This window comes from Chrysemys picta, chromosome 8 (assembly GCF_011386835.1).
Source record: "Chrysemys picta bellii isolate R12L10 chromosome 8, ASM1138683v2, whole genome shotgun sequence".
In the NCBI taxonomy this organism is placed as follows: domain Eukaryota; kingdom Metazoa; phylum Chordata; order Testudines; family Emydidae; genus Chrysemys; species Chrysemys picta.
In genome coordinates this window covers 39524783-39551968 of record NC_088798.1, presented here as the reverse complement: position 1 = coordinate 39551968, position 27186 = coordinate 39524783, and the positions used below count along the sequence as shown (strand labels likewise).

The 27186-nt window shown below is 37.9% G+C and overlaps 1 protein-coding gene across 7 annotated transcripts in view; it reads left to right on the top strand.

Moving 5' to 3' along the window:
* COL11A1 (collagen type XI alpha 1 chain) overlaps positions 1-27186 on the top strand; it is a 235817-nt gene that overhangs the window by 196076 nt on the left and 12555 nt on the right. For all 7 annotated transcript variants that reach the window (XM_042840641.2, XM_005285451.4, XM_024101999.3 and 4 more), the window contains 8 exons: positions 1343-1396; positions 1976-2083; positions 2285-2338; positions 2633-2686; positions 6857-6910; positions 18156-18209; positions 18793-18900; positions 18986-19039. In XM_042840641.2, coding sequence (XP_042696575.2) covers positions 1343-1396; positions 1976-2083; positions 2285-2338; positions 2633-2686; positions 6857-6910; positions 18156-18209; positions 18793-18900; positions 18986-19039 — 540 coding nt within the window. The remainder of the gene's footprint in view (positions 1-1342; positions 1397-1975; positions 2084-2284; positions 2339-2632; positions 2687-6856; positions 6911-18155; positions 18210-18792; positions 18901-18985; positions 19040-27186) is intronic.

The window sequence follows — 27186 nt, the reverse complement described above, 5'->3', positions numbered from 1 at the left end:
ATAAATATTGTATTGCAGAAGCCTATTTAATCCTAAGTACCTAAGAAAGATCATTACTACAAATAAAACAATAAGATTTTAGACTGTTGCAAAATTTAAGTAACAAGCATAATAAAACACTACAATTTCTAAAGCCAGATTCACCAAGGGCATTTTAAACTTGTTTCTGAGGAGCTGAGGAACTGAAGATGATCTAATTGGCTCTAATAGTGAACAGAATAATATAATCTTTCTCCTGTAGGGCACGGTACTGCACATAGTTGTTTTAAAGAAGGTATTTTAGCTTTAGTATTAATTTTGCTACTGGAGAAAATTGAGAACTTTTCTAGTTTTATTTTTTTTAATTTCTGAGCAGACAAATGTCAGTAATTTCACACCCTGACAGTTAAATTAAGAAATCTTTTAAGTAAAAATATGCATTTCTTTCTTGAGTTCTTGCCAACAGTTAGAAAATAGGTTCTGTTATACATTCAGAGAGTTGTATATTCGGGGCATTATTAACAACAGAACATTTTAGTAACAAGCTACTTTTCTATGAAGTTTATTTAACAGTCCACTGAACTAGAAAATAATCACTCATAACTACACTTTAAAAGGAGTGGCTGAAAAGACAGACCTGACATGTACAGTACTGTGCATTGGTTCAAAAAGAGGATAAATTAACTGAAATGTTCACTTAATACAGTGTAATCTTTTACTTTGAGCAGATTGTTTGTATATGGTGTTCTCTTAGAAGCCATCTGGCTTACTTAACAATTCCCATTACTGATAAAACACTGAGTGCCTTTGTGGCCTCTGGTGAAAGTTTTATTAGGTGTTTATTATTTTATTCTTTTTGTTATTATTTATTATAGTACTAACACTAGTGCTAATGTCTAAAATCATTTGAAATTCATGTTCAGTTAGTATTTGCTAATTTGTAAGGATTTGCTTCCAGAAACATAACTGCCAGGAAGAAAGGTGCAGATGACCAATATATGTGTTTGACTTTTCTCGGATTAGGAAAAAAGGACAAAAAAGGAGACAATTAATGGGGAGATTTTTAAAAGGGACATAGGGAAGTTTAGTTTCCAGCTCCCATTGAAAGTTGAGTTTGTGCCTTTGATAATCTCTGTCTAAATAGTTAACACCCCGATTCTGCAAAAACACATGTGAGTAAGTCCATGTACCTGCGTGCAGTAGGACTACTTACATGGGTAAAGTTACTCACATGCATAACTGTTGGCAGGTTCTGAGAGCCTAGTTTTCAAACTATAAGAAAAGTCATAATAATACAGGTAAATACAGGGGAGTATTACCAGTAATGCCAGTACGACGTTAATTTGCACTCATTTTTTTATAGGGTGAGCCTGGGGAAGCTGGTAACCCTGGACCTCCTGGAGAATCTGGCACAGGCGTGAGTACTGTTTGTTTTAATTACTATTGTTCTAGTACAATAAATTACCTACTTAAAACTTCCTTTAAAGGAATTGCAGGTTCTGTGTAATCAGATTCTTTATGCAGCTGGAGTCTCAGATGCTTTCTTCATATTTTCTTCATGTCTGTGAAATGCAAATTGCTTTCAGCTATAGCCCACATCTTGTATAATAACAACTGGAAGACAAAAGGAATCTTAGAATTGTGTGAGATAACATTTATTTTACAATCAAGTTTATGTATTTCATCAATACGTTTCTTCCAGATAGATTTGTCTCTCTTTGTTAGTGGAAAAGTTCATTCCAATCTAGAGATGGGCCTGAGCATCAATATCTTCATGCTGATGAGGATCTGAAACTGTCCTGAGATCTGTGGGTGTTCCAATCTGGGGGTTGATTTGGGTCCCATTTCTATTCCAAAGACAAGCCTTTATAATAAAATTTCACACTTAACATCTCAGAGCATCTTTTTTCTCTCTCATTAACTTGTAGATCTTCCTTCTCTTACATATTCTGGGTGTAGTAGTTCCAGAAAGCTAACATTTTTATGTTGTTTACAGGGACCAAAAGGTGAAAGGGGAGAAAAAGGTGAGGCTGGTCCACCTGGAGCTGCTGGACCTCCAGGTGCCAAAGGACCTCCAGGTGATGATGGGCCTAAGGGTAATCCAGTAAGTGAGCCTACTAATTTAAAAATAAGGGCATTATTGCACCAAACAGCGCATCGTTTTATTTAACACTTTTATAGGATTGTATATGCATTTCTGGAGTTTATACAATTGTGCTTTTCTAACTGAAATACTTTGTATGTAATGACTTAACATACTTCTTGTTGTATGACTTCAGCCTTGCTTTCTTTCCCATTTGTCTAGGGCCCTGTTGGTTTCCCCGGAGATCCTGGTCCCCCTGGTGAACCTGGCCCTGCTGTAAGTATTCTTACAAACTAGATTTAGGGCCTAATCTTGGTTCCCACTGAAGTCAAAAGTAAAACTCTCCTTAACTTCAATGGGAAAGAGATCTGCCCTGGGAGAGGTATTTTTCTAGCTGCTTTTGGTTTCAGAATCTTAAAATTAATTCATTTTACCAAAACTTTATAGTAAGTTTTCAAGAAAATGTCCTATTGAAAAACAACATACATTATGGGTGAGACCATAAATCAGACTATTTTTCAAAATTCAACTGATTTAAATGTTGTGTCTCTCTCCCTGGGATTTCTTTAGGGTCAAGATGGTACTGGTGGGGAGAAAGGAGAAGATGGTGATCCTGGTCAACCTGTAAGTAAGCTGTCTCTAATATTTTTATTTTATTTGTGCTCTGTATTCCTCCATGCTAAGAAAGCAGCTTCTGCTAAATAAGTAGAAAAGGTCAGCTTTCTATAAATGCAGATATTTTCAAAAATATTTTCTAAATAAATTCTCTTTTATAGTTCACTGTATATTGTAAATTAATTTCCACACAGAACCCAAATCATAGTAGGTCTTTGTGTGTATGATTGTGCTGCCCATTTTTTTCAAATGTGGACACATTTTTTGTGGTAACATATGAAGCAATAAAAATGGAGTCATTTATAGTCTGAGAGGGAATAATAGCTATATAACTTCCCTCAGTTTGTGTGCTGAATGAGCACAAGTCTTAAAATCTAAGGTGGATAACATTGCGGTAGCTAAGTGCCATCAGGACTCTGAGCCTACTACGCAAATAAGTTATTGTGTGATGGATGTGCATATATTAAACTTCATTAATTTAACCTTGTGATGCAAGAGGCTAGAATTTCCGATTTAGAAAGCCTTATTTCCAGCATCAAAAGGGTCTGAGAGGGAAATCCGTGCTATAGTTCACCACAGCATGGAGAAAGGGAGATTTTTAATTAGAAGGAAGAAATGGATGGAGCTAGGTTGTGCGCTGGCAGGGGGAAGGGATATTTGTAAGCTTCAGAAAATTTGCATCTATATTTCTGACTCAAGAGACTAAGAAAGTACTTTTAAAAATGTTAGTTCTTCATGCCAAATAGCTTATCAAACTGTTCAGTCCTACAATGTTATCCAATAGGACTCATGGCATTTCCATTTGGTGAATCTATTTAGCTATCAGTACATGAGAGATTTATACACATAAATGCCATTTATGTGGCAGTTATCTCATTATTGCTAATGGGAACCTAATAGAAGCATTCAGCATACTAAGCTAAGTGGAGTAACAGAAAAAGAGGCGGATGGGGGAAATTCCTATTGAACATTGTTGCTCAATGTTTCTTCCAGACTTGTTACATTTGTACTGATGAATTAGTCTGAAAATATATTTTCAAAAAATCTCTAGGTTAACATTTATGAGGGTAGTAACCACCTACTTAGAGAGGTTATAAATTGAACCAGAAGAGCTAAATAAATTATTTGCATCAATCTTCACTGCAGTTGATATGAGGAACGTTCCCACACTGGAGTAATTCTTTTAAAGTGCCAAATCTGAGATTTTAATCTGATTCTTTTAAAGTGTCAAAACTGTCCCAGATTGAGGTGTCAATTTGGACAAATTGATAAATTAAACAATAATAAGTCACCAGGACCAGATGCTATTCACCCAAGAGTTCTGAAGAACTCAGACATGAAATCTTAGAACTACCAACTGTGGTATGTAACCTATCATTTAAATCAGTTTCTGTACCAGATGACTGGAGGATAGCATTTTTTTAAAAAGACCCCAGAGTCAATCCTGGCAATTACAGACGGGTAAGCCTAACTTCAGTATGAGGCAAAGTGGTTGAAACTATAGTAGAGAACAGAATTTTCAGACATATAGATGAATACAGTTTGTTGAGAAAGAGTCAACATGGTTTTTGTAAAGGGAAATCGTGCTTCACCAATCCATTAGAATTCTTTGAGGGGATCAACAACCATGTGGACAAGGGTAAGCCTCTAGAAAAAGAGGTAAACAGTGAGTGGCAAAATTTGCGGACGATACAACATTACTCAAGATAGTTAAGTCCAAAGCAGACTGTGAAGAGTTACAAAGGGATCTCACAAAACTGAGTGACCAGGCAACAAAATGGCAGATAAAATTCAATGTTGATAAATTAAAAGTAATGCACATTGGAAAACATCATTCCAAATATATATACAAAATGATGGGGTTTAAGTTAGATGTTACCACTCAAGAAAGAGATCTTGGAGTCATTGTGGATAGTTCTCTGAAAACATCCACTCAGTATACAGCTGCACTCAAAAAAGCTAACAGAGTGTTAGGAGCCATTAGGAAAGGGAAAGATAAGAAGACAGCAAATATTATAATACCACTATATAGATCCATGGTATACCCACACCTTGAATACTGCATGCAGTCTTGGTCACCCCATCTCAAAAACGATATATTAGAATTGGAAAAGGTACAGAGAAAGGCAACAAAAATATTAGGGGTATGGAACAGCTTCCATAGAGAGAGATTAAAAAGACTGGGACTTTTCAGCTTGCAAAAAAGATGACTAAGTGGGAATATGATAGAGGTCTATAAAATCATGAATGGTGTGAAAAAGTAAGTGTTATTTACTCCTTCACTTAACACAAGAACCAGGGGTCACCAAATGAAATTAATAGGCCGCAGGTTTAAAACAAACAAAAGGAAGTACTTCATCACATAACGCACAGTCAACCTGTGAAACTTATTGCCAGAACATGTTGTAAAGACCAAAATTATAACAGGGTTCAAAAAAGAATTAGATAAATTCATGAAGGACATGTTCAACAATGGCTATTAGTCGCAATAGTCATGGATGCAACCCCATGCTCTGTGTGTCCCTAGTCTCTGACTGACAGAAGCTGGGAGTGGACAACAGGAGATGACTCACTCAATGACTGCCTGTTCTGTTCATTGCTTCTAAAGCACCTGGCATTGGCCACTGTCAGAAGACAGTATACTGAGCTAGACGGACCATTGATCTGACCCAGTACGGCCATTCTTAAAGTAAACTTTTTTTTTTAGTGGCAGTGATCTTTATAACTCATAGAACCAACTAACCTGAAGTTGAAAGAGTTAAATACCACTTTTATGAGCATCAAATTTATCACAGTTTGTCATGCAATCTACATGCAGATTTTGAGTAGATAATAGATAAGACTGTGATCCTGCATCATTAAAGTCAATAGGAGCTTTGCCAATGACTTCAGTGAACATAGGATCAAGCCTTACATGAGGTCATGTATCTAAACAAAAAAGTAGACTTGATTTCTCAGAAAGTTTTCTTCCCTTAGTGATGCAGGTTTCTTTTAAAATAAACATTCATGTTGCTGTGTGTCTTGGCCATGAGTTCCAAGAAATCCTAAGGGAGTTAGGTGCTGAATATCAATGGAATTTGGGTAACTAAGTCCTTTAGGATACTTTTTAAATTCCAAGCTTGGGCTACAATCTAACTTCCATGGGAGTCCTTCTATTGTCTTCAATTAGATCAGGACCCTACAGATTAAAATAACTGGTTTGTTTTTTTACTGAAAATTCCCATGAGGGCTTACATCCTCTTTCAGGAAAGACACTCATCTATTAATCCCATCACTGTAGTTTCTAGACATAGACATAGCTCAGTGTTTAGAATCAAGCCCAGTGTTTTTTTTAATGTTACCTTATTTCCTATATTATTTAATTAGAGGCTTCCTACATGTGTGTTGTTAGTTTTTTTTTTAAAAATCTATAAATCATATAGTGTTGATCAGAACAAATCTTTACCACAAAAAAATAAACAAAGTGCCAAGACAAAAAAAAAAAGTAATGTAGTATTACATCTCTTTGGCAGATGCATATTAATTTGTTGAACTAGATTTGGCCCTGGTTATAATTCTAGTGATTTCAGTGGAATTACATCAGTGATTAAATGAATCCTTCATTTTTAACAATTCATTTTATACAAAGTATTACGTACCATGAAATGCTTGCTTTTATATAAAAAGCAATAAAAGTAGTTGAATTATAATGAAAGTGAATATGAAATTAACATCAGTGGTGCCTAGTTCAGTAACAACCTGATCTGCTTCATCACTGTAGAAACCTGTACATGGGTGAAGACAATCGAAGCACATAACCTCATTTTTAGTTGAATCAGACAGTAGGCTAACATATTATGCTATTGTGTTCTTTGTCAGCCACCTTTTGGCTTGGGATGATTTGCTGTTGCTAAAGGAGCAAAAAAACCAGTACAATTTTGTCTTGTTCAGTAACATGAGCTGGTAACACTCTAAACAGGACCCTGATCCAGAAAAGAGCTTTGCGGAGAAAGGAAGTGTCATTTTTACACACTTGTCTGATCTTAACCTACTGTCAAGGCACTTTAAGATTGTTCAATGAAAGGCGCTGTAGTATTGCAACATATATTGGTTGTTTTTAAGAAAGTCAATAACCTTTGCTTTTTAATGACATTCATCATGTTTCCATGAAATAGTAATTTGGGTCGTTTACAATTACAGGGTCCACCAGGCCCTTCGGGGGAAGCTGGTCCACCTGGTCCTCCTGGGAAGAGAGTAAGTCTTCTCTTTTTGTCTGTGTACATTTCTCTGGTCAGGACATTGTGTCTTAATCAGTCCATAACAGGATTTCCGGCACTTGTTACCAAAGTTATTGCTATTTTATATTTTGTTTCTAGCTTTTAAAAGTTTGTGTCTTTTCACTGTTCAACAGCAGAAATATGAAAAGATGATCAGGTGAGAAAGTAAAGAAAAGCAGGTGCTGAAAAAGACGTTATATCTGGCTTGATTGCAGGCCAGTGCCTCACAGCCACATCAGGGGTAGAAAAGCATATCACCTTCCCAAAATTCAGGAGGCCCAGTGCCTCCTGGAGCATGCTGGTACAAAGACAAGAGAAGCAAAATCGTTGCTACAGCCCATAATAGTTTGTAGCCTGTCCACAGATGGAAAGCTTGAATGTCCAATGTAGATAGGGGGAGAAATGGGGCAAGGGCGCTGCCCCCTCTCCGTGAATATTAGCAGGGAGCAGTCCTTGCACTTGAGAGAGTGCAGGGGCTGCAGTTGTGGGAAGTCTATATGCTGAGGGGAAGAAGGGGAAACACCTTACAGCTATTCCCCTCCATGGGTCATCACAGTCTGGCCAGAATGGGCCCAGCAGCCAGCATAGTGTTTGTGTAACATCTTTCTGAGAGCTAAGAGGAGTTTCTGTATTCAGCACAGCAAACTATTATGTTTTTAGTTCTTAATATCACATCAACTTCTTTTCTTTCAACTCTGGTATATTCTGCTGCAATTCTGAGAAGATAGTTTACATCTTCCAAAAATATGATTGTCTGAATGCTCATAAGCTAAAGGCAAAACTCTCCAGAAAGAACAAATGGGAACCTGAAAGGTTCCCCTACTGCTGCTGAGATTGCTGCATGGTACAGGGATTACTAAAATGAGGATCGTTTAATATATATTTTTTTTCTTGACTGTTAACACACTTTCATGAATTCACACATTTTTGAATGCCCCTGGACATTAGGGACCTTACAGCAGCGGTGTAAGTGAGAGCAGCACCCAGCTGTTTTATTTCATGCTGGGGCTGGCCAAGTTCCAAGAACCCCTTCTTGCCAACACTGAGCAGAACATAGACACAAGGGACAGTCAAGCTCATATATCCTTATCTCAGAATGGCCTTATTTCCATCTCCCAAATGCGTTACTTCCTGAGAAAGTAAGAAACAGCTTTCAGAGGTAGCATTTTTTCCCCCTGCAGTAGAAGTGAGAATCAGTACAGTTTCAGCTGAATCCGTTTTAAAACACGAATGTCAATGAATTCAGCTAGTTTCTCAATGCTTAATCAATATTGTTTACTACTTTTGTGACAAAATAGTTCACCCACTTTATATTGTATAGTAAGACTGTCACAGGGCTCCTCTATCACTGAGCAGTGTACCACACTGCCTGCCCAGTTCATGTGGCCTCACAGTCACAAACACACATCAGGTTCTTCCCTTTTCACCAGGTATGTATTTATTTTTTCCTTATAAACTCTAACAGCATAATACAGACTTACAGCAAGAGGAAGATTCTACACAGCCTTCCCGCCTCAATCCACACTCACCCTCTGAGCTCCCCTCTGCTTCCTGTTCCCTCTCCCCCTTGTATCCTCCCAATTGCCCTATGAACCCAGCAATTGCCACCCAAGTGTCAGTAATCTCCAAAGGAAATTGATTAATTGGCTTCAATTTAGCCTGCACTTTTCCCAGTGCTGCAGCAATCTGAAGGACCAGGGCGCTACAAATAGTACCCTGTCACAAACACGTATGTATTCTCTTAAACCATTAAAATAATGTTAATCCTTTTTTCCATATTTGAAAATCTGCATTCAAATACACTATTGAATAAGCTCTGCCAGCACACCAATGTAGAGTCACCTATTTGAAGTGGAATATTATGCAGCTGGTATTCTCAGACATACTGCGTAGGAGATCTGTGAATAAAGAAAAATATTGCAGAGGTCAAAAATACCTAAAGGCTGATACTAAAAGGATAAAACAAGACATCGTGCTTCAGGACATCTGCCATCACCTACTGGGGGCAGAAAGAAATTGCACAAATTTGCCAGGTTCATAAGGGTGGGGGGAGTAGGATATGACCTTCCCTCTGAAGTAAGATATTGGACAAGGCGGATCAACAGATTGATCCATTATGGTGCCTCCTACAATGTAATGTGTGTAAATAGCTCCACACTTAGAGTCTGGTGGCACCTTAAAGACTAACAGATTTATTTGGGCATAAGCTTTCGTGGGTAAAAACCTCACTTCTTCAGATGCATAGCATTAAGGTGCCACCAGATTCCTTGTTGTTTTTGTAGATACAGACTCACACGGCTACCCCCTGATACTCCACACTTAGAGTTATTGAAGAGATCTTAGATTTTTACCATCTGATACAAAATAAGAACTTCAGCAAAGTTTCTGTGCTTTAAAATCCATTTCTGTATCATATGAAGTCATCCTATTATTCCTGGTCTTTGAAGCTTCACAAGCCTTACAAATGCAGCTAATAGAAACCTGTAAATGTTACACTCGCAGAACTGCTGTAGATCTGCCTCAGAAAGCAATTGGATGCAGTTTTTACACTTAAAAAAAGGATGGTATCATTAAACGTAAACTGAAAGCTGTTTAAAAAAAATTAGTTAAATTGGTCTATTTAATAGGCTTGAGTGAACTGACATGCTTAATTAGTTTTATCTATTTGCACCACCAATTTACAACACATTTATAATGCTGCAAATGATTATGATAGCATTAAAAATCAGAAGAACTGGAATATGGCTTGATTGAATATTAACAATTAATATGTTTGTTCTACACCAGATTACAACTTCCTGATTTATTACAGTGAAAGGCAATCACTTATTCTCAGCAAAATAAATATACTGTGTGATTGTGTTTAGATAAAAATACAGAGTAAAAACACAAACTTAATCATTCCATTTCTAATTTGTGGCACTGCACAACTCCAATTTAGTGTTCATACAAAGAACAAAATAACTATGTATTACTCTTGCCAGGTAATCACATTCTTGAATTCTCTAGGAAATTACTTTGTAGCAGCAGATTCTAGATTACATGAATGTGTGAAACTTTGCTGGTTATAAAGAATTCTATGCTGTTATACTTGAAAGAGACAATGTAGGACTTGAGGCTTCATATTTTTGTTAGAGAAAAAAATTCAAAATACCGTTTGCTAAACATAATCAGTAATACATAGAATCTGCTTCATCAGGAAGTGCTGGCAAACATCCTATTTTCCTGATTAGGAGGCAATGCCATTTCAATAGTAATGCTGCTCTCTGGGAAGGTGGAGAGCTGAGGCCAGAAGACCGCATATTACTGGAAAACAATGTTCCCTCTAATTTGTTTTTCTTTCTGTGAAATGACAAGCAGTCTAAGCTTCCATTTAATACTTAAGTGTGGTTCCTTCAACTACTCTACATATTCTCATTCTTTATTCATCAGTCTCACCCATTATCCTCATTTGGCCTCCCTTTCCCAATATTCCTTTACTCCCCCTTCCTTGATCAATTCCTCCCCACTCAACCACTCATTCATATCTATGCACATTCTTATATGGCCCTATGACAGGTTTATCTCAGCATCTCACTCGTTCTCAGGCTCTCTCCTCTTCTCATTCTTTCTTTCTGCCTCCCGCATCTTCTCCTTTTCCCTTCCAGTCACATTCTTCTATTCACAAATCCCATCCCTGCCTTTCCTCCTCATTTATTTCCCCAAATCACTTCCATCACTGCCCCCAAATCACTTATTACTGCTGCTGCCCCTCCCTCCAAATCAAACACTGTATTCCCTGTTACATTAACATGTTTTCTTTCTGCTGAAAAAATGGATGGGTAGGGATTTACCTGAATCTGATTTCTCTGTCCAGTCATGGTAAATCATGCTTATGAGATGACTTTAGGTTTCTCAGTTTGAGAAAAATCTGGATCCTAATATTATCAATCCTAAATTGGTTCCTTAGGAGATGCCCCAGTTAAACAGCTCCCAAATACCCTGGGCAATGACGTATCCAAAAAGATAGGTTTTCCATTGTGTCCTAGAAGACTTCAGCTCCTGATTTCTGGTTGTAGGGAGTTCCAAATTTAGGGCCAGTGGCTGTGAATTTCAGCCTGGGGAATTTCAGCCAGAGGCCCCAGTTTCAACCCCACCCACCGACGACCAGGGTCTGTCGGCATTACACTAGCACACTAAGGCCTTTGATGTTCAGAATCAGCACCATGAACTGGATCTGGAATAGAACAGCTAGCCAGTGCAATGTTTGGAGCACCGGAGTGGTGTGCTGTTTCTGAGCAATACATATTAAGAAGTGTGCAGCAACATGATGTGACAGCTGAAGATCCCTAGATTTTTGTGGGCATTGCCAGGAAAAGTGCATTGTACTATTCCAGCTTGGACACAATGAAGGTCTGGTTCACTTTGGTCAAGTCTTCAGCAGAAGACAATGTGCAGTCTATGGCTGACCAAATAATGGAAGATTCTAAGTGAGTGTCCTAGTTAATATAGTCAAATGCACATTAAAGTTACTTTTCCGACCTCAAGCTGTAGAGATATATATCACTATGCAGTTCTGAACAGCTTCAGGTAGAGTAGCTGTTTTTATCAGACAGCAGTGTGTCTTCTGAACTAAATATTACATTTACATTTATTTTCACAATAGCAATATTCTATATTTACTAAGCTAACTAACCACCATTTCATTTTCAAGAACATTTTTGTGGCGGTACACTGATGGCAGTCATCTATATAGTTGGTAAAAATGATTAAATATGTTCTTGAATGCATTAGTTGCTTTTTAATTTATTTAGATCATTATTAATGTGTTATGGGCTCTAATTTTCATAACTGTGCATTTATCAAATCAGATAAATGTATGTTCAGAAATCTTCACACATTTAAATAGTTATTGTGCAAGCAATCATAGTAATTGTGCATGTAAATCTGGCATGAATTTGTGAGCACACTGCTTAGAAAATTAGAGACATCAGCTCTAGCAATGGAAACATTCAGTTGCAGCAACTTCATGGTTTGAATGGACAGATTTTTTGGTTTTCCAAGATTATGCACAACAAGAGAGGAGTGAGGCAAGCTATCTACCCTAAAATATCAGTTGATTAGAAAGTCACACCCATTCAATATATTTTTAATAAAGGATTCAATATTGACTTGGTTCTGCTTCTGTTGAATCCAATGATAAAAGTTGTGTGGACTCCAATGATTTAGGACAATGCTGAGTTCTTTTGGAAATCCCATCCAATGAGACTTTGCACAATGTGCATTATAGAATTGTTACACACCCTCTTTATTTTTATAATCCAGGGACATTTAGTTGACAAACTAAATTTTATTCAGTGTAAATTGCTTCCCTGTTTATAAGTTTTTCTAAGAAATTTGATTATGATTAAACCTAGGGAAGAATTATTAAACATATATGGGAAAAATCAGTTTAAACACCTACTTTTAAAAAAAGAACAATCTCAAATTCTCAGGCTCTAATGAGGAATGGAAGTATTTCCAAAATGAAAGGTGTGTGTCCAAAAATATTTTCTACTGTTCCTTAGGCAAGCCCAGAGTAGTTTGCTAATATTGATTGATCATGAGCGACCATGGTATAAACATAGGAGAATACCCTAATTATTATTCAAGGTAGAAAGAAAATTAAGTTGTAATTTGTCCAATATGTATATTTTTCTCAGTTTTGTGATATTTTTGGTGTAAATTTCTTAAGGTACTGGTAGAGTGGACAACTTGTGCCATTAAAAGCATAGAATGATCATTCAGCTGTATAAAGCCAAGAGCAGTTTCATATTCTCTTACTGAAAGGAGCTTAGCAGCAGCTAAATAAAATATTTCAGAGCATTTTATTTTTCTATTCAGTCATTGTAGCCTACATGGTGGAAATAAAAGATATTTTTAAGAAGTAAATGTCATGGTGCAAATAGAAATGCATGCTAAATGGTTGAAGCAGGGATTAATATTTTTACTAGAATCAGGCCCTGATTCAAATAAGCATTTAAGAATGTGCTGAAATTTAAGCATGTGCTTAAGTTCCATTGACGTGTAGGGGACTTAACCAGGTGCTTAAATCCATTTCTCTTCAGAAAAGCATCTAAGGACATGCTTAAGTACTTTACTGAAAAAGGGCCTCAAAGAGGCAGTAATAACTTACTGTATATTTTACATATCTGCTCTATTTATTTATTTATTTGAATGTATAAGAAGAACCCCCAACAAAAGACCTTTAGCAGAGGCAGCTCAGTGGACATCCCCAATCACTGCCCTGGACATACCTCCACACCTGCAATTACCATTTACTGTATGAATGGTACCCAACCCTTGTGGAGGGGATACTGTGGCTACTTTTTCTCCTACCATCAGCAGCTTCTGACAGGGTTTATCCTGATGGAAATCAGCATACACCCTCTGATACATGCTCCGTCTTTGCTTCAGCCAAGATGCTTAATTTCACTGAATTTCCACATCTGTAAAATGAGGATAATTAAACTGTCCTACACTGCAGGTGTGTGGGGAGAAGCAGTTAATGTTTGTAAAATGCTTTGAAGATGAAAAGTACTTCATAATGCTAATTATTCTTATGTGGCAACCAAGGAGGCACCAAATTATCATGGACAGTAAGAGTTTTGCCATCCAACCTTTGCTGGTTGTTTATAATAATGGGTTGGGGCAACCAACATTTTCTTTTAAGTCTTGCATTTCCGAAGAGATGCATTCTTTTTCAGCTTCACTATTTCAATTAAAGATAGTGGGGTAATGTTATTAAGTAGAAGTCCACAAAAATTGACAGATATATGGTTGGTAAGCCAAAATGGTGACAAGCTGAAAATCTGAAAGGAAGCTAAGTATCTCATTGTTCAGAATCTTGATTTGGACATTTATCTTAATTTCCAGAAAATCAATCAGTGATTAAACTATGGCAGTATAATGTTGATTCCAAAATAAATTCTTTTGTGGGCACATACTGATTCTGCAATGTTGCACTAGCAGCTTCCCATACTATCTGATCTGAATTCATTGATTTTTGTCTGATGAAGTTTTAAAAGGAAGGGAGAAAGGATGCCACTGAATAGTGGGATACTAACTTTCCATTACTTTCTTAAAAGACAAGTGGTATTTAGACTCAGTAACAATTAAAGCAGGCAGACTGAACTGCGACTCTCAAGCAGTGGGTGTTTTATTCTTAGTCTCCTTTCAGCTTTTTACTGAAAAGGTTTTCGGTCGTTTTTTAGCCTTATGTCATCTCACATTCTGGCATATTAGCTTTATGGATATTAAGTAGATACCTGGATCACTTGCAGCTAAAACTCCATGCATCACTCTAAAAATGTAAGGGTAAAAGGTTAAAGAAAAGTAGGAAAGTCAGCATATGATTTAGCCATAGTTTTGTTCAAAACCAGAATGCTTTCCATAAGATAATAGATTTAGATGGTATGTGGTAGCAGGCTTCTGACATTTGAAAATCAGAAACTAAGGTAACTGCTAGGTCAGTTAGACCCTTTTACATGTCACTTTCAATAATAGGCAGAATTTTGAAAAAAATGTAGTTTTTTTTCCCCATTGTGAGTATAGCATATTGCTGCTTCATCAGGATGTCCATTGCACTTGAAAATGAAGCTGAGTTCCTCTCTTTCCCTTGAGTAAAAATACACAGAAGGTATTCTGAACATAACAAATTGCTAAACAGTGGTTATGTGTCATGAAAATAATTAATGGTGCTATCTTCACTAAGAAGCATATTTCAATCAGATGACTGATGACTGTGCATAGAATTTTTAAATTATTATAAGGAAATTCTGAAGCAGAAAAAATGCAGACAAGAAAATCCACTTACACCTACAATGTTAATATACCATCAAAATTGGGAAAAGTTTTTTTAATCTGCTTTGGAGGCATGTGTGGAATGTAACTGACAATACGTCCACATCGAAGCATAGCATAAAATCATAAACATTACTGTGATAGCTGGGGGAAAAACAGGCATTAATTTCAGGTTGTTATTGAGAACTTGTGTGTCAGTTAAAATTTACCATACACTACAACAATTCAAGACTAGGAAAGTAAGATAAACAACAATTAGCAGTCTTTTTCTGCAGAAGCACCATCTGTTCCATGCCAGCAATCAGAGTCTGTTAGAAAGCTCTGTTCATTTAGTAACTTTGCGCTTGATGCAGCGTTAGCACTGTTTGATAATGAATGCACCCCCTTTGTTTAGCAATCATGATTCATTGTATTTATAATTTAGCGATCACAGTGTTTTTAGACCTGCTAATTGATGTTGCAGCTGCATGCTTAGATTATTCAGGGAACATATTTCTCAAGTAAGTACTACTGCACTCAACTCCTTTCAGCTTCTCCAACTGAAAAGGGTTGGTTTTAACCCTTTTAGGAACTTAAGCAAAAATGACTATCAAGTGGTAAAGAGAATCAGCTCATAATAGAGAAAATCTTCCTGCCTTTAAAATGTTTCTAAGTGCATTTATATTCCCGCTAATAATTTTTACTTATGATCATCTTAAGTTATGATCTTCTCAGCTCTTGGTAGCTAAGCATTGTTGGATATGGGACCTGAAAAAAATAAATAACAACTAGATATTGTTGCTACCAGGTGTTGGGGAGGGGACACTATATATTCCTCCTAGTCCTTTGAGTTAGTACCAAACCAGTCCCTTAGGTGATGGTTAGGGAGCACTGTGCTGCTGCTATGTAAAACTGAGCCAGCAGTTATTACAAAAATCCCACATTTTTCACAAGAGTAGATAGTATTAACCACAATGAGTGGCCAATGTCCAACTTGGGTAATTTAATCCTGGTTGCAGTACATTCAATGGGAAAGGCTTACTTCACTCCTCATTTTAGCAGAAAATTTTGTACAGTATTGCTGGAAAATAGTGGGTGCTACATTCCACCAGAGAGATGGCTTCATTTTTGTAGTGAATGAGTGATGGTTATGTACTCATGATAAATACTTGGAGCATTAGGGTAAATCAGGAATTGCTCTAAATATGCATCAATATAATAGACAGCATAATGTGTCAGTCTGTGAAACAGCTCAGGCCAGATTCAGCCATAGTATAAGTAGGCTTTAGTTAAGTTAAACTGAGGAGCGAGATCTGTCATAGTTCAGAGCAACTGCACCTGTATTTCTTCCCCCTCTCCACCTGCTTGGTCCAGCAAATGCAACCATTCTTGGCTTACAGCTCCTCAACCATCACCCCTCTTGGGCAGAGACCCATGTCTCTCTCCCTCCTGACTGGGGTTTTTCCAGGTTGTACAGTTCCTTTCTACACTATGTTATTCCCAGCAAGCCAGATGATCTAAATTGCCAGCATCTGCATATTGCTTTCTCTCCAGAGGATATAAGCAGCATAATTGTTCACAGTTATACCTTACCACAGTGCCCTTTCTAAGAAACCACATTTATTCTTAAGGTAAAAGCATTACAGAAAAATATATATTGAAAACAATAAAAGAACCTACGTACATGCTAATGAACTTTCCAGAGATCACCCCAACTCCAATCCTCAGCTCTGTCAGGTGTCGATCCGTCCAATCCCCCTTTCCTTTGTTCCATCTGTTTGCTGGATCAGGAAGAAGGCCCTGAGTCAGTTTAATCTGAGGTGATTTATCCAAAAGTCCCTTCTTCATCTGCTAGTTACTGGAGATTCCAGATTAAGCCTTTTGAGGGGGTAATAAACCTCTGGAGATGTTACAACCTGAGTGAATTTGCCAATCACTTTCCCCCCACGCCCCAACACACACACAATGTTCTTAGTTCTTGGAGGGCTGTGGTCAGTCTCCTCCATAGAATTACATACAGTCCCTGGCACACTATGATACATAAACTTAATCAAGTAAAATCTCCCAAAGGTATTGCAGGAGATTGCCATATCTGTCACAAGGCCCTGATCCAACAAAGCACTTAGGTATATGTTTAATTTTAAAACTATTCACACATTCATAAAACTGAGAATGTATTTGCTATTTAAGTCCTGAATTTGACCCTTTCTGAAGGATCAATCCCTGATCATTCTGAATGGAAGCGCAGAATGTAAATAGAAATTACTGGCTTTGTTCATATTACTGAACATTTTAAGAACTAAAGATAAGCAATTCCTATATTCTGTACTCTTCATAAAACAGATGGACATATGATTCTTACGGAGAAAGTTTTCCAAGTTTCTATTTTTTCAGCCAATGGCTATAGGCAAGAAATATCTGGTTGTAATGAAGAACTTTCTCAAGCTAAAAACTAGCCTTGTATGAAAACTATGTGGTCTCTTATCTTAAAGATTTAAGGGTATTGAAGGCGAGTATTTTCAGTACAGTACGCTAAAGTTTCATATACAGCTTCTGTTAGCAACAGGAACTGTGTATATAAATCCCCTGAATTGAAAATTAAACTTTTTATTGTTTGGGAGGAGAAAAATATCCCTTTATTTAAAAAATGTATTTTAAAAAATTGATAGTATTGTCTGTAGTTGTGCATAACGTTGGCATGCCCTTCCCAAGTCCCATCATGTGGCTCTACAGCTAAACCTCATCGCTCTTCCACAACACTCTGCTACTGCAGCCCTGAGCAAAATCCAGGGCAGAAACACCCAGATTTGCAACCTAACATTTTAGACAAATGGATATAATTTTTGTATAGAGGACTTAGAGGGTGAAGAAGTGTGCGTCATGAGCCATTCTCCTTACAGTGGCACAATATAATAATACCTAGGTTTTTATTGAAGTCAATTGTAGAAGTTCCATTGACTTCAGTTGGATCAGATTTAGACGGACATTCAGCATATTTGGAAATCCTACCTTTAGTACATATTATTATTTGCCTTTTCCCTCATCTTTTATAAAATGTTCCTATGCCTTTTGATGTGTAAATATTCATCTTATATATTTATTTGTGGTGTTCTCTTTGCTCTGTGTTTACAAAGGGTAGTTGATTTTCTAGTCAATGTATTTGTTGTAAGCGCCTAATAAATTGTATGAAAATAAAAAAGGTTTAATGGGGGTAAGTGGGATTTTTCATTTTATTGATAAAATGGTCAAGAAATGTTTTATTTATATTATTATTAACATTTGCCAATTTTATTATTCACTGATATATAGGAAATTGTAAGAACATTTCAGATCATATTTTCACCACTTTAATATAATTTTAATATACTATACTTATGAACCAGTATTTATTTCATACCTTATACCTTTTCCTTCCTTTACAGGGCCCTCCTGGAGCAGCTGGTGCTGAGGGCAGACAAGGTGAAAAAGGTGCAAAGGTAATAAATAAGACCATTTGTTCCAAACAGTGAAATACAAAAACCATTCCAAAAAAGTAAATCATGCCTTTTCTAAGCTATTTATTTTACAGATAGTATGTGATATTTTAAACCTACCAAAGTAATCACAGTTAAGTTGTAAATAACTCAAATTAAAGGGCCTAAATTTAATATATAAATTGTGAAATTCTTTTGCTTTAATTTTGCTGCACAATAATTCATTTGTGTTTAATGCATAGTCTACAGAAGGGGGCAGTATAGAGGCATTCCCCTGGAAGGAAGCTTCTAGAGGTATTTGATGGGTTGCTGTGTGCGCTGCTCATAAATGCAAGGCCAGGTCATCTCACTATTGCAGAAAAGAAGGGGAGAACATGGTCATGTCCATCCCATAAACTTTAGTGCAGGTTATCACAGTTATCAGTCAGGGGCCAAGTCTGCTCTGAGGGGAACAGATTCAGACTGCGATCATCTCTTGGAAGGGGTGCAAAAAATTCCTTGTGCCCTCTGTATCACTTGTGCACCCATACTGAGCCATGGATAATCAACTCCATTAATGATGTGATCTGGTATGTCTTCCTTGTAGGGTGAACCTGGTTCAGAAGGTGCACCTGGAAAAACAGGACCAGTTGGTCCTCAGGGACCTTCAGGAAAACCTGGTCCAGAGGGTCTCCGTGGTATTCCTGGCCCTGTGGTAAGTTCATTGAGTATATAGCAATATTGTTATCTTTTTTATCTTGAATATCCACTTTTTAAGGAATCTTAATTGTTTCTTATAGGGAGAACAAGGTCTACCTGGAGCACCAGGTCAGGATGGACCACCTGGTCCTATGGTGAGTATCCTTCCTTCCTTCCAATGTTATGTCAAAGGCCTGGTCTACACTGGGGGGATCATTCTAAGTTATGCAACTTCAGCTACGTGAATAATGTAGCTGAAGTCGACGTACATAGACCTACCCACTGTGGTGTCTTCACTGTGGTGAGTTGCCTGCTGTCTCTTCCCTGCTGACTCCGCCTGTGCCTCTCGCAGCGGTGGAGTACAGGAGTCAACGGGAGAGTGCTCGGGGGTTGATTTATCACGTCTAGACTAGATGCAATAAATCGACCCCCGCTGGATTGATTGCTGCCTGCCAATTCGGCGGGTAGTGTAGACATACCCAAAGAGGAAAAGTCCTTAAACATGTACCATTAAGGTCCCCATATATGTTCCGGGGAAACTAATAATACAAATCGGTGGTTACAAGGCATTTATCCTTCTGTGTTTGAAAATATTGAGTGCCTGCTTTACAACTGCTTTATCCAGTTATAGAACATAGCAACTGCACTGGTATCAGTGGAGTTACATTGGCATAAGACTGGAGTAACACAACGGGGTATCAGTCCCTTCAATCCTCTGGCCAATATTAGAATAAAAACCAACATATATAAGTGCAAGAATGTATACTATCCAAAAATGTGTTTGTCTCCAAACAAGCACTAGTGAATGTAAGGCCTTATGGCCTTCGTAACAGCAGAAACCACACAGAAAAAAAAATAATCCTGGTAAAAGAACATTTCCTTGGCACTGGTGATTTCAGTGCAGCCTTTGCTGGTAGTAGAGGTCATGTAGGTACATGTAATTCCTGGTGCAAAAGACTAGAGGGTCTGACTAATCACTGAAACACAAGAAAATTCAGTATCAGAGGGTTTCCTAGCAAGGCAGAGCCATACTCCATCTTTAATTCACTATTCCTTGCCCAAGAAATAGTTTATGGATGAGGTTTTCAAAGGGGCTTGAGGGAATTAGGCACCTAATGCCTATTGAAAGTCAATGGGTGTTGGACACCAACGTCCTGTAGGGCCCTCTAAAATCTCATCCTAAAAAGCTGTCTCAAAGAGGTCACAGATGACGGATGTCATCCTTAGTAACTACTCAGTGCAGCTCATCAAGTCTTCATTTTTATACTGCACAACAACCTGCATGTTGTTACATGCTTTATTTTCCCATTCTCTTCTCCATTTGGACTCAGAGCTGTTACATTACTATTCTACTTTATCCTGCCCTTATCACAGCCTCAGATCCATTTTTGGGGCTGCAATAATATTTATCCTTATTACTCCCCAAGCATTTAAGATTAAATGGAAAGATAATTTGGAATCATCACCTACTATATACACGGCTGCTCATGAAATAAACTAGCAAAAGCCAAAAGTGCACTCCTGCACAGTGCATTGTTGGGGGAAACCTACAGGTCTTTGTAGCTTGCTGCAAAGTTGTCTTTCATGATGAATTGTTGTGTTAACTCTTTAGCTAAGTCTCAGAATATGCTTTTTGTTTTATTGTTACTTCAGAGCAGTTTATTAGTCATCAAACTATGTTTTGTGACTATAATATTGATATGGCTGTAAAGCAAGGAACTAATACTCCACAAATTAATTCATACTATAGCCCAATTACCACAACCCCAGGAAAATTAAAAAAAAAATGTTTGGCTGCCGCTGAGTGGTATTTAATACTCCTTTATCTCTTAAAAATGGCTCAATGGCCAAATGAATAATGAATATATACTGCACATTAATAATGAAGGCCAAAGGAAAGGAAGCACATAGAAGTCCTAGTAGTCAGTAAAAGTAGTGGCATAATTTTCTTAATAAGTCCTTCATGATGAATAGAAAAACTAATATGATGAACAGCAAGTTGCTGCTGTTCTCAATCCAGCCTTGTATTATATATAAAATTTTAAATCTACAATACCTGGCCAGATGGTCTGGGTCTTTGCAGCTAAGCAAAGGCGATCTGGCTATGAGAGACGTCTCAGGTCTCTTGCTTGCCAAAATAGTTGAGAATCATCTGGATTGTCTAGAATACAATGTATTAGCCCACTCTGCAGTCCTATAAAGAATTTGATTTGTTATTAACCCCTCTGAGGATGGGTACAGACATCTGCAAGGTGGAAAGGGAGAAAGTTGGTGGGTTTCAAGAGAGAAAATGGCCCCGGGCAGACTGGAAGATTGGAAGTTTTCAGGACTTGCTCTGGCTAAAGCTTTTAGTCAGGAGAAAGTTCTAGAAGGTCTGCCTCTGAGCTGATGCTGCTCAGCAGTCAGGAGGAGGTAATACATATTCTGATGCTGAACAGAAAGCGTTTAATACATTTCCAGAATGACATGTTAGGGATGAAGGCTTTGAAATAGAACATGGATACAGTCACGGTTGAGTGAAATGAAAGAGCAAGTGTCAAGTTCTCAAATGACACACCAGGGTATGTCCTACTGCTGTCACACATTAAATAAAAGCAATTGTTTCTTTTGTGGCTGGAAGTTTTAACTGCTGCTGATGTGCACAATAACACAACCACATCACATCAAGATGCTGGTGCCGCAAGGGGCAAATTCAGTCCCTTCTTTTATTGCAGAAATGGTGTGGTTCAACCATGCATAGGCGAGAAGGCTGGATGAGGGTTAGAAGGCAGGAGGAATTTCCCTGTACCCTCTCCTCCTCTCATGGCTTGGCAGGGATAGGTACCCCTGCATAGGCCCTAGGACTGAAGTAGCTTCTGCAGATTAACTATACAGCTGCCCCACACATCCTTTGTGAAGAGAATTCCTGCCCCACCTCCCCCTCACTTCTGAAGCCAGGTACTGAGGGTTGGGTTTTAGCTATAACAGCTGCAGAGCATATAATCAGGTTCTCACAGCCTTTACAAATGTGGTTGAGAAAATGTAAAATTCATCATCTAAAGTAAAATGCTTCCTGAATTAGTCCTTGCTAGGACTTTCACCTCTGAAACACCTTTTCACTTTCTTGTGTGTATCTTAACAAGAAGAATAGATATTTTTTTCATTGATTGGAACCTTTTATGGGCACATTCTGGTTGACTAACATAGATTTTTGCAAATGTTCAAAACCCATGATTTTACCCTATAAACAAGAAAGAGCTTCAGAACATGTATTTATACTTTTTTCAGGACTGGAATTGTTTCTTCCAATGGACTGTGATGTAACATGTCTATCAATCCGTATGTAATTAGTATTACAGTATCACTAGAAAAAACAACGAGGAGTCCTTGTGGTACCTTAGAGACTAACAAATTAATCTGGGCATAAGCTTTCATGGGCTAAAACCCATTTCTTAGATACAGGAGTGAAAAATACAGTATATATATTACAGCACATGAAAAGATGGGAGTTGCCTTACCAAGGGCGGGGGAGGGAGAGGGTTCTGAGGCCAATTCAATCAAGGTGGAAGTGGCCTATTCTCAACAGTTGACAAGAAGGGGTGAATATCAACAGAGGGAAAATTACTTTTTGTAGTGCTAACGAGGCCAGTTCAATCAAGGTGGACATCGCCCATTCCCAACAGTTGACAAGAAGGTGTGAGTATCAACAGAGGGAAAATTAATACATTGTAATAATAAATTTTATTAATAAATTATTAAAAGTAATTTAGTCTCTAAGGTGCCACAAGGACTCCTCGTTTTTTTTGCTGATACAGACTAATGCGGCTACCACTCTGAAACCTGTCACCATGAAAAGAATCACTAGAGGCTCCAAGCAAGATCAGGGTCCAGTTGTGTTAGGCACTGCACAGAAAGAAAAGACAGCTCCTTCCTGAAGAGCTTACAGTCTAAACAGACAAGACAAAGAGTGGAAGAAAGACACTATTACTATCCCCTTTGTGCAGAGAGAGAATTGAGGCACAGAGATTAAGTGACTTGCTCAAGGTCAGACAAGAAATCTGTGGACGAGTCAGGAATTGAACCCAGAGTCTGTGCCTTAATCAAAGCACCATCTTTCTTCTTCTAAAACAAAAATTTACTTGTCATTAAACATCCCTTTTCACATTTAAGTAGCAAAAATGTCCCAGAGGATTTAAAATAAAATGTATAGTTAAAAGATCCGTCCTGAGGCTATTTTAAAAGCCCAATTTCAATCAGAAGCAAAGTATATTAATTATATAGCATTGAAAATAAGAATTCAAGATTGCCTGTTGATTAGCTAGCTCTAGTAAATCATTATATTTACACAGCAGCATATTAAACTTTGGTTCACATCTGAAATAAAGTTCAGAGACAGCAGTTGCTGAGTTTAGGTTGCATTCCCCGTGGACTGCAGTTGTGAGAAGTATGCCAAAGTAGATATGCAGCAGAGTACAGCACGCTGCAGGTGAAAATGTTTGATTCTATATTCCAGAAGCTTAAAAACATATCAGCCCTGTTTTCCTTTTCCCTTTTTGTTCATGAATTATGTATTTGCCTAATCTTTTGCATCGACTGATATCCTGAAGTAGAAATGGAAAAGGTACACACTGAATAAAATTTTGTACATGAAGAGTTGTGGCACTTCTGAATCTGTGCCACATTGAAAGTGTCACTAATGACTGCTATCCATATCATAATTTCACATATGCCCCCTGCCAGCAGGAGACTGGTAGCGATGAGATACTGGATCACTTTAGCACCTCCCCTTCCCAATGTACACATGTGCAGTGTGAGATTAATGGCTCAGAAATTAATGCCTCTCCTACATGTGCATATGCCCTGCATCACTTGGATTTTCACCGTATTCTGTACAAATTAAACAAAATCGAATTATTTCTTATATGAATAGCAAGAAATTATCAAGTTTGTAAGCGAAGCATTCTTCCAAACATAGAGATCCTCTCTCATCTTTCCAGCTTTTTAAAAAATAAACACATTTGTTGTAATTATTACAAGATTAATATCTTAATAGAATTCCCTTATGTCCTTGTTAAAGTTAACAGAAAAACTCTCAAGGAGGCAGAAGGGGAAAGAAAAATGATGTGAGTGTCCTATCATGAAGTTTATTCCAAATTCTTCCATTGGTTATGAGGAGCGCTCACAAGATCAACCTTTGGTTGTGTCAGAGCTGAAATAAGCAAGGAGTTCACAGTGCTACAAACCCTGTGTACTTCTGGGGGATCAGTAGAAGCTCAGTGATATCGGTGTGGATCCCCAGGCCTTCTGGCTTCCTGCAATTTTATCCTGCCTCCCAGTCAGCACAACACCAGTGGAGCCCTTTGGCGGATTTCTCTTAGCATCATCTAACATTGGATCCTCCTAAAAAAAACAGGGTGGTGTATTCTACAATGTGCAGTTCTGCTGAGCCTTGGACTGTAAAAACTTCTGAGTGGATGTCCTATGGAGCTGAGAGATGATTAAGATCCCTGTCTTGTCCCTGTTTTTTCCCCTTGACAGAATTCTAGCTCTGGAACTCTGAACCTCCCCTTTTCTCATGTTTTGGCTAGGTGCAGGGCCATACAGAAAATTTAGAAGCCAAGATCAGGTCTTTCTTAGGCCACAAGAAAAAGGAGCACTTAGACCTCATTGGAAGACATTACAAAATCACCAGTTTGGCGTGATTTACAACCTCTTCTCCAAAATAACCCAGACCTGGAAGAGCAGAAAGAAGTGCATTGGCTGAACAACATGAGGAAGCTTGCGTATTAGGCCAAATTCTGCCCTGATTTACTCTCTCACTACCTCCTTCAGTGCAATCTCAATTAAGTCAGAACAAAATGTGGCTCACTATATCTCCCTCAAGCAAACGCACATTTAGGAGTTCTAAACTCACTCCCAAATGAAAATTAGGGGAGACTGTTTTACAACCAGAGCAGAGGATGTGAAGTCAGAAGCTCTTCACGCAGTGGGAATGGCAGCTTCAGGATTTTCCATTCGGTACTCTTGGGAAGGTGTTTTCCAACTCCTAGAGAGTCCTCTGGCTCCCTACTTCCACTTTTACTTTCCCGTCTTCAAATCTCACATCATGGTATCCTGCTTTCCATCTCAGGAATGCTGGAAATGACTCCTGCCAGTGTCAATTTGTAGATGTTTCAGATGTTCCATTTCTAAATTAGATATTGAGCACCACATACTTTTGTGGGTTCTGTCTAGCCTCTTTTAAAACTAATTCAGATAGCAGTAAACTTAACTACCAGCCAATGAGGTTATTTCCATTCAAACTGCTTAATCTCTTATGCTATTGTGTGTGTTGGTGGTTTCTTATGTTATGGGCTGTGCTTAAGTAACCGTCTCCTAGGTCTACTTTTTAAAAAAAAAAACTACAAATAAAAAAGTTGATTCAAAATGTGCCACAAGAGCATCTTGTATAATCATTATACTGTAGAGATAGATTTAAGAATATAGAACCTTATTAGATTAAGATTTTTAAATTGTCAATAAAAAATTAACAGTCTTCTCTAGGTATTATAGTTTGAGATATATTTACATTGCACTGAAAGAAATTGCATTTCAGCTCGTATCAACATTAAACACATAGTGCTAATGCTGTCACTGTGATGTTATTTTTTTAAAAGCTCCCATTTTAAGTCCTCATTTTAATTGCATTTGTTTACAAGGTTAGTGTGAATCACAGTTTCACAGAGTCACGGGCATGAGTGGTTCGGAAAAACGATGGCACTGGCAATAGAGTATTTTATAATCTCATTGTCATCATACGTAGGCTTTCCCAAAAACTTTTTAAAAGATGCATACTGTAGGATACTAAAACAAGTTTAGTAAATTCAGACTGATGCCATTCGGAAGGCAATTTCCTTCTAAATCTCTGAGAAATGAGTGTTTTGAGAACATTTTGTCCAGTCCAATTCGTATGGGATATTCCTTACGCCATTGTTGAATCTATGCACACTGCTATCATGATGGCTGAATCTGGCAGCATGGCAGCTTGGGCAAAATTTACAGTAGAGCTGACAATCTCCATATACAGGTTCATAAAACCTGAGTAGTGGTTCTGGTTAGTTTAGGAATGCTTGTAATTTAACAATACATCTCCCTACACAGTGCCAAGTAAGGGCCCAATCCTGCAAATCTTAGGCAAGTAGTGCCATTGACTTCCATTGGATTACTTATATGAAGAATGACCACTCACACGACCAAATTTGAAGAGTCAGGCCCTACATTTCCCCACTGGTGTCCCGTGGTGCATGAATTCTAACTGGATAAAATAGTACTTCACACTTTTGTGCAGCTTTTGTTTTTTAAGCACCCTGTCAAGAACTGACAGAAGCAGCATTAGCATTGCTTCCCAAGGACCAATTACAGACCAAAATTGGGGCAAAGAGTGTGTCTGACTCTCTTTTAGAAAGCACCATCTACTGTTGTGGTGCTGTATAAATGATTGGTGGCATTGTTTTAAGAGAAAAAATATGTATTGTAGGTACTTATATGGCCCCCATCACTGTAGTGTCTAAGTGCCTCATAGTCTTCAATGTATTATCCTCATAGCACCCTGTGAGGTAGGGAAGGGCTATAATCCCCATTCTACACTTGGGGAACTGAGGCACAGAGAAACTAAGGCCCATATTTTTAAAGGTATTTTGACATTGCTCTGCTCGCATTGCAAGGCCTAAGGGACAAAATTCAGAAGATATTGAGGTGTCTAACTCCCATTGAAATCAATGGAACTTAGGTGCCTAAATATCTTTAAACATTGGCCCTAAATGACTTAGACAGCCAAGTCTCATTTTCAAAAGTGGCAGTGCTGAGCAAAGCAAGGCCTAAGTACCTTTAAAAATCTGGGTCTAAGCAACTTGCCCAAGGTCACACTGGAAATCTGTGACTGAGCAGGGAATTAAACCCTGAGCTCTCTACTCCCAAGATAATACCCTAACCCTGGACTGAAATATGGAGTAGCTCTCAAACCAATAACAAAATAGGGGAAAATTAATATAAGACACCTGCTTAACAATCTGCCGGACATTACTGATCCTCACTACCAACTTAAGCGAATTAAGAGGTCTCTTTACCACTGTGTTATAACAGGATAGGGATAATAAAGGTCAAGCATTATTGAAGAAGTATTGAAAAGCATGTAAAGTGCCCACAAGCAAAAGTAACAAAACATAGATTAGAAAATTTGATTAACTATCACTGGGTATTTCCAGTGCCACATGGAGACTTTTAGTTGACCTTTAAAGAGCTCTTGCCTCATAAATTTCCAGTCACACAGGCCCTCGCTTCCACT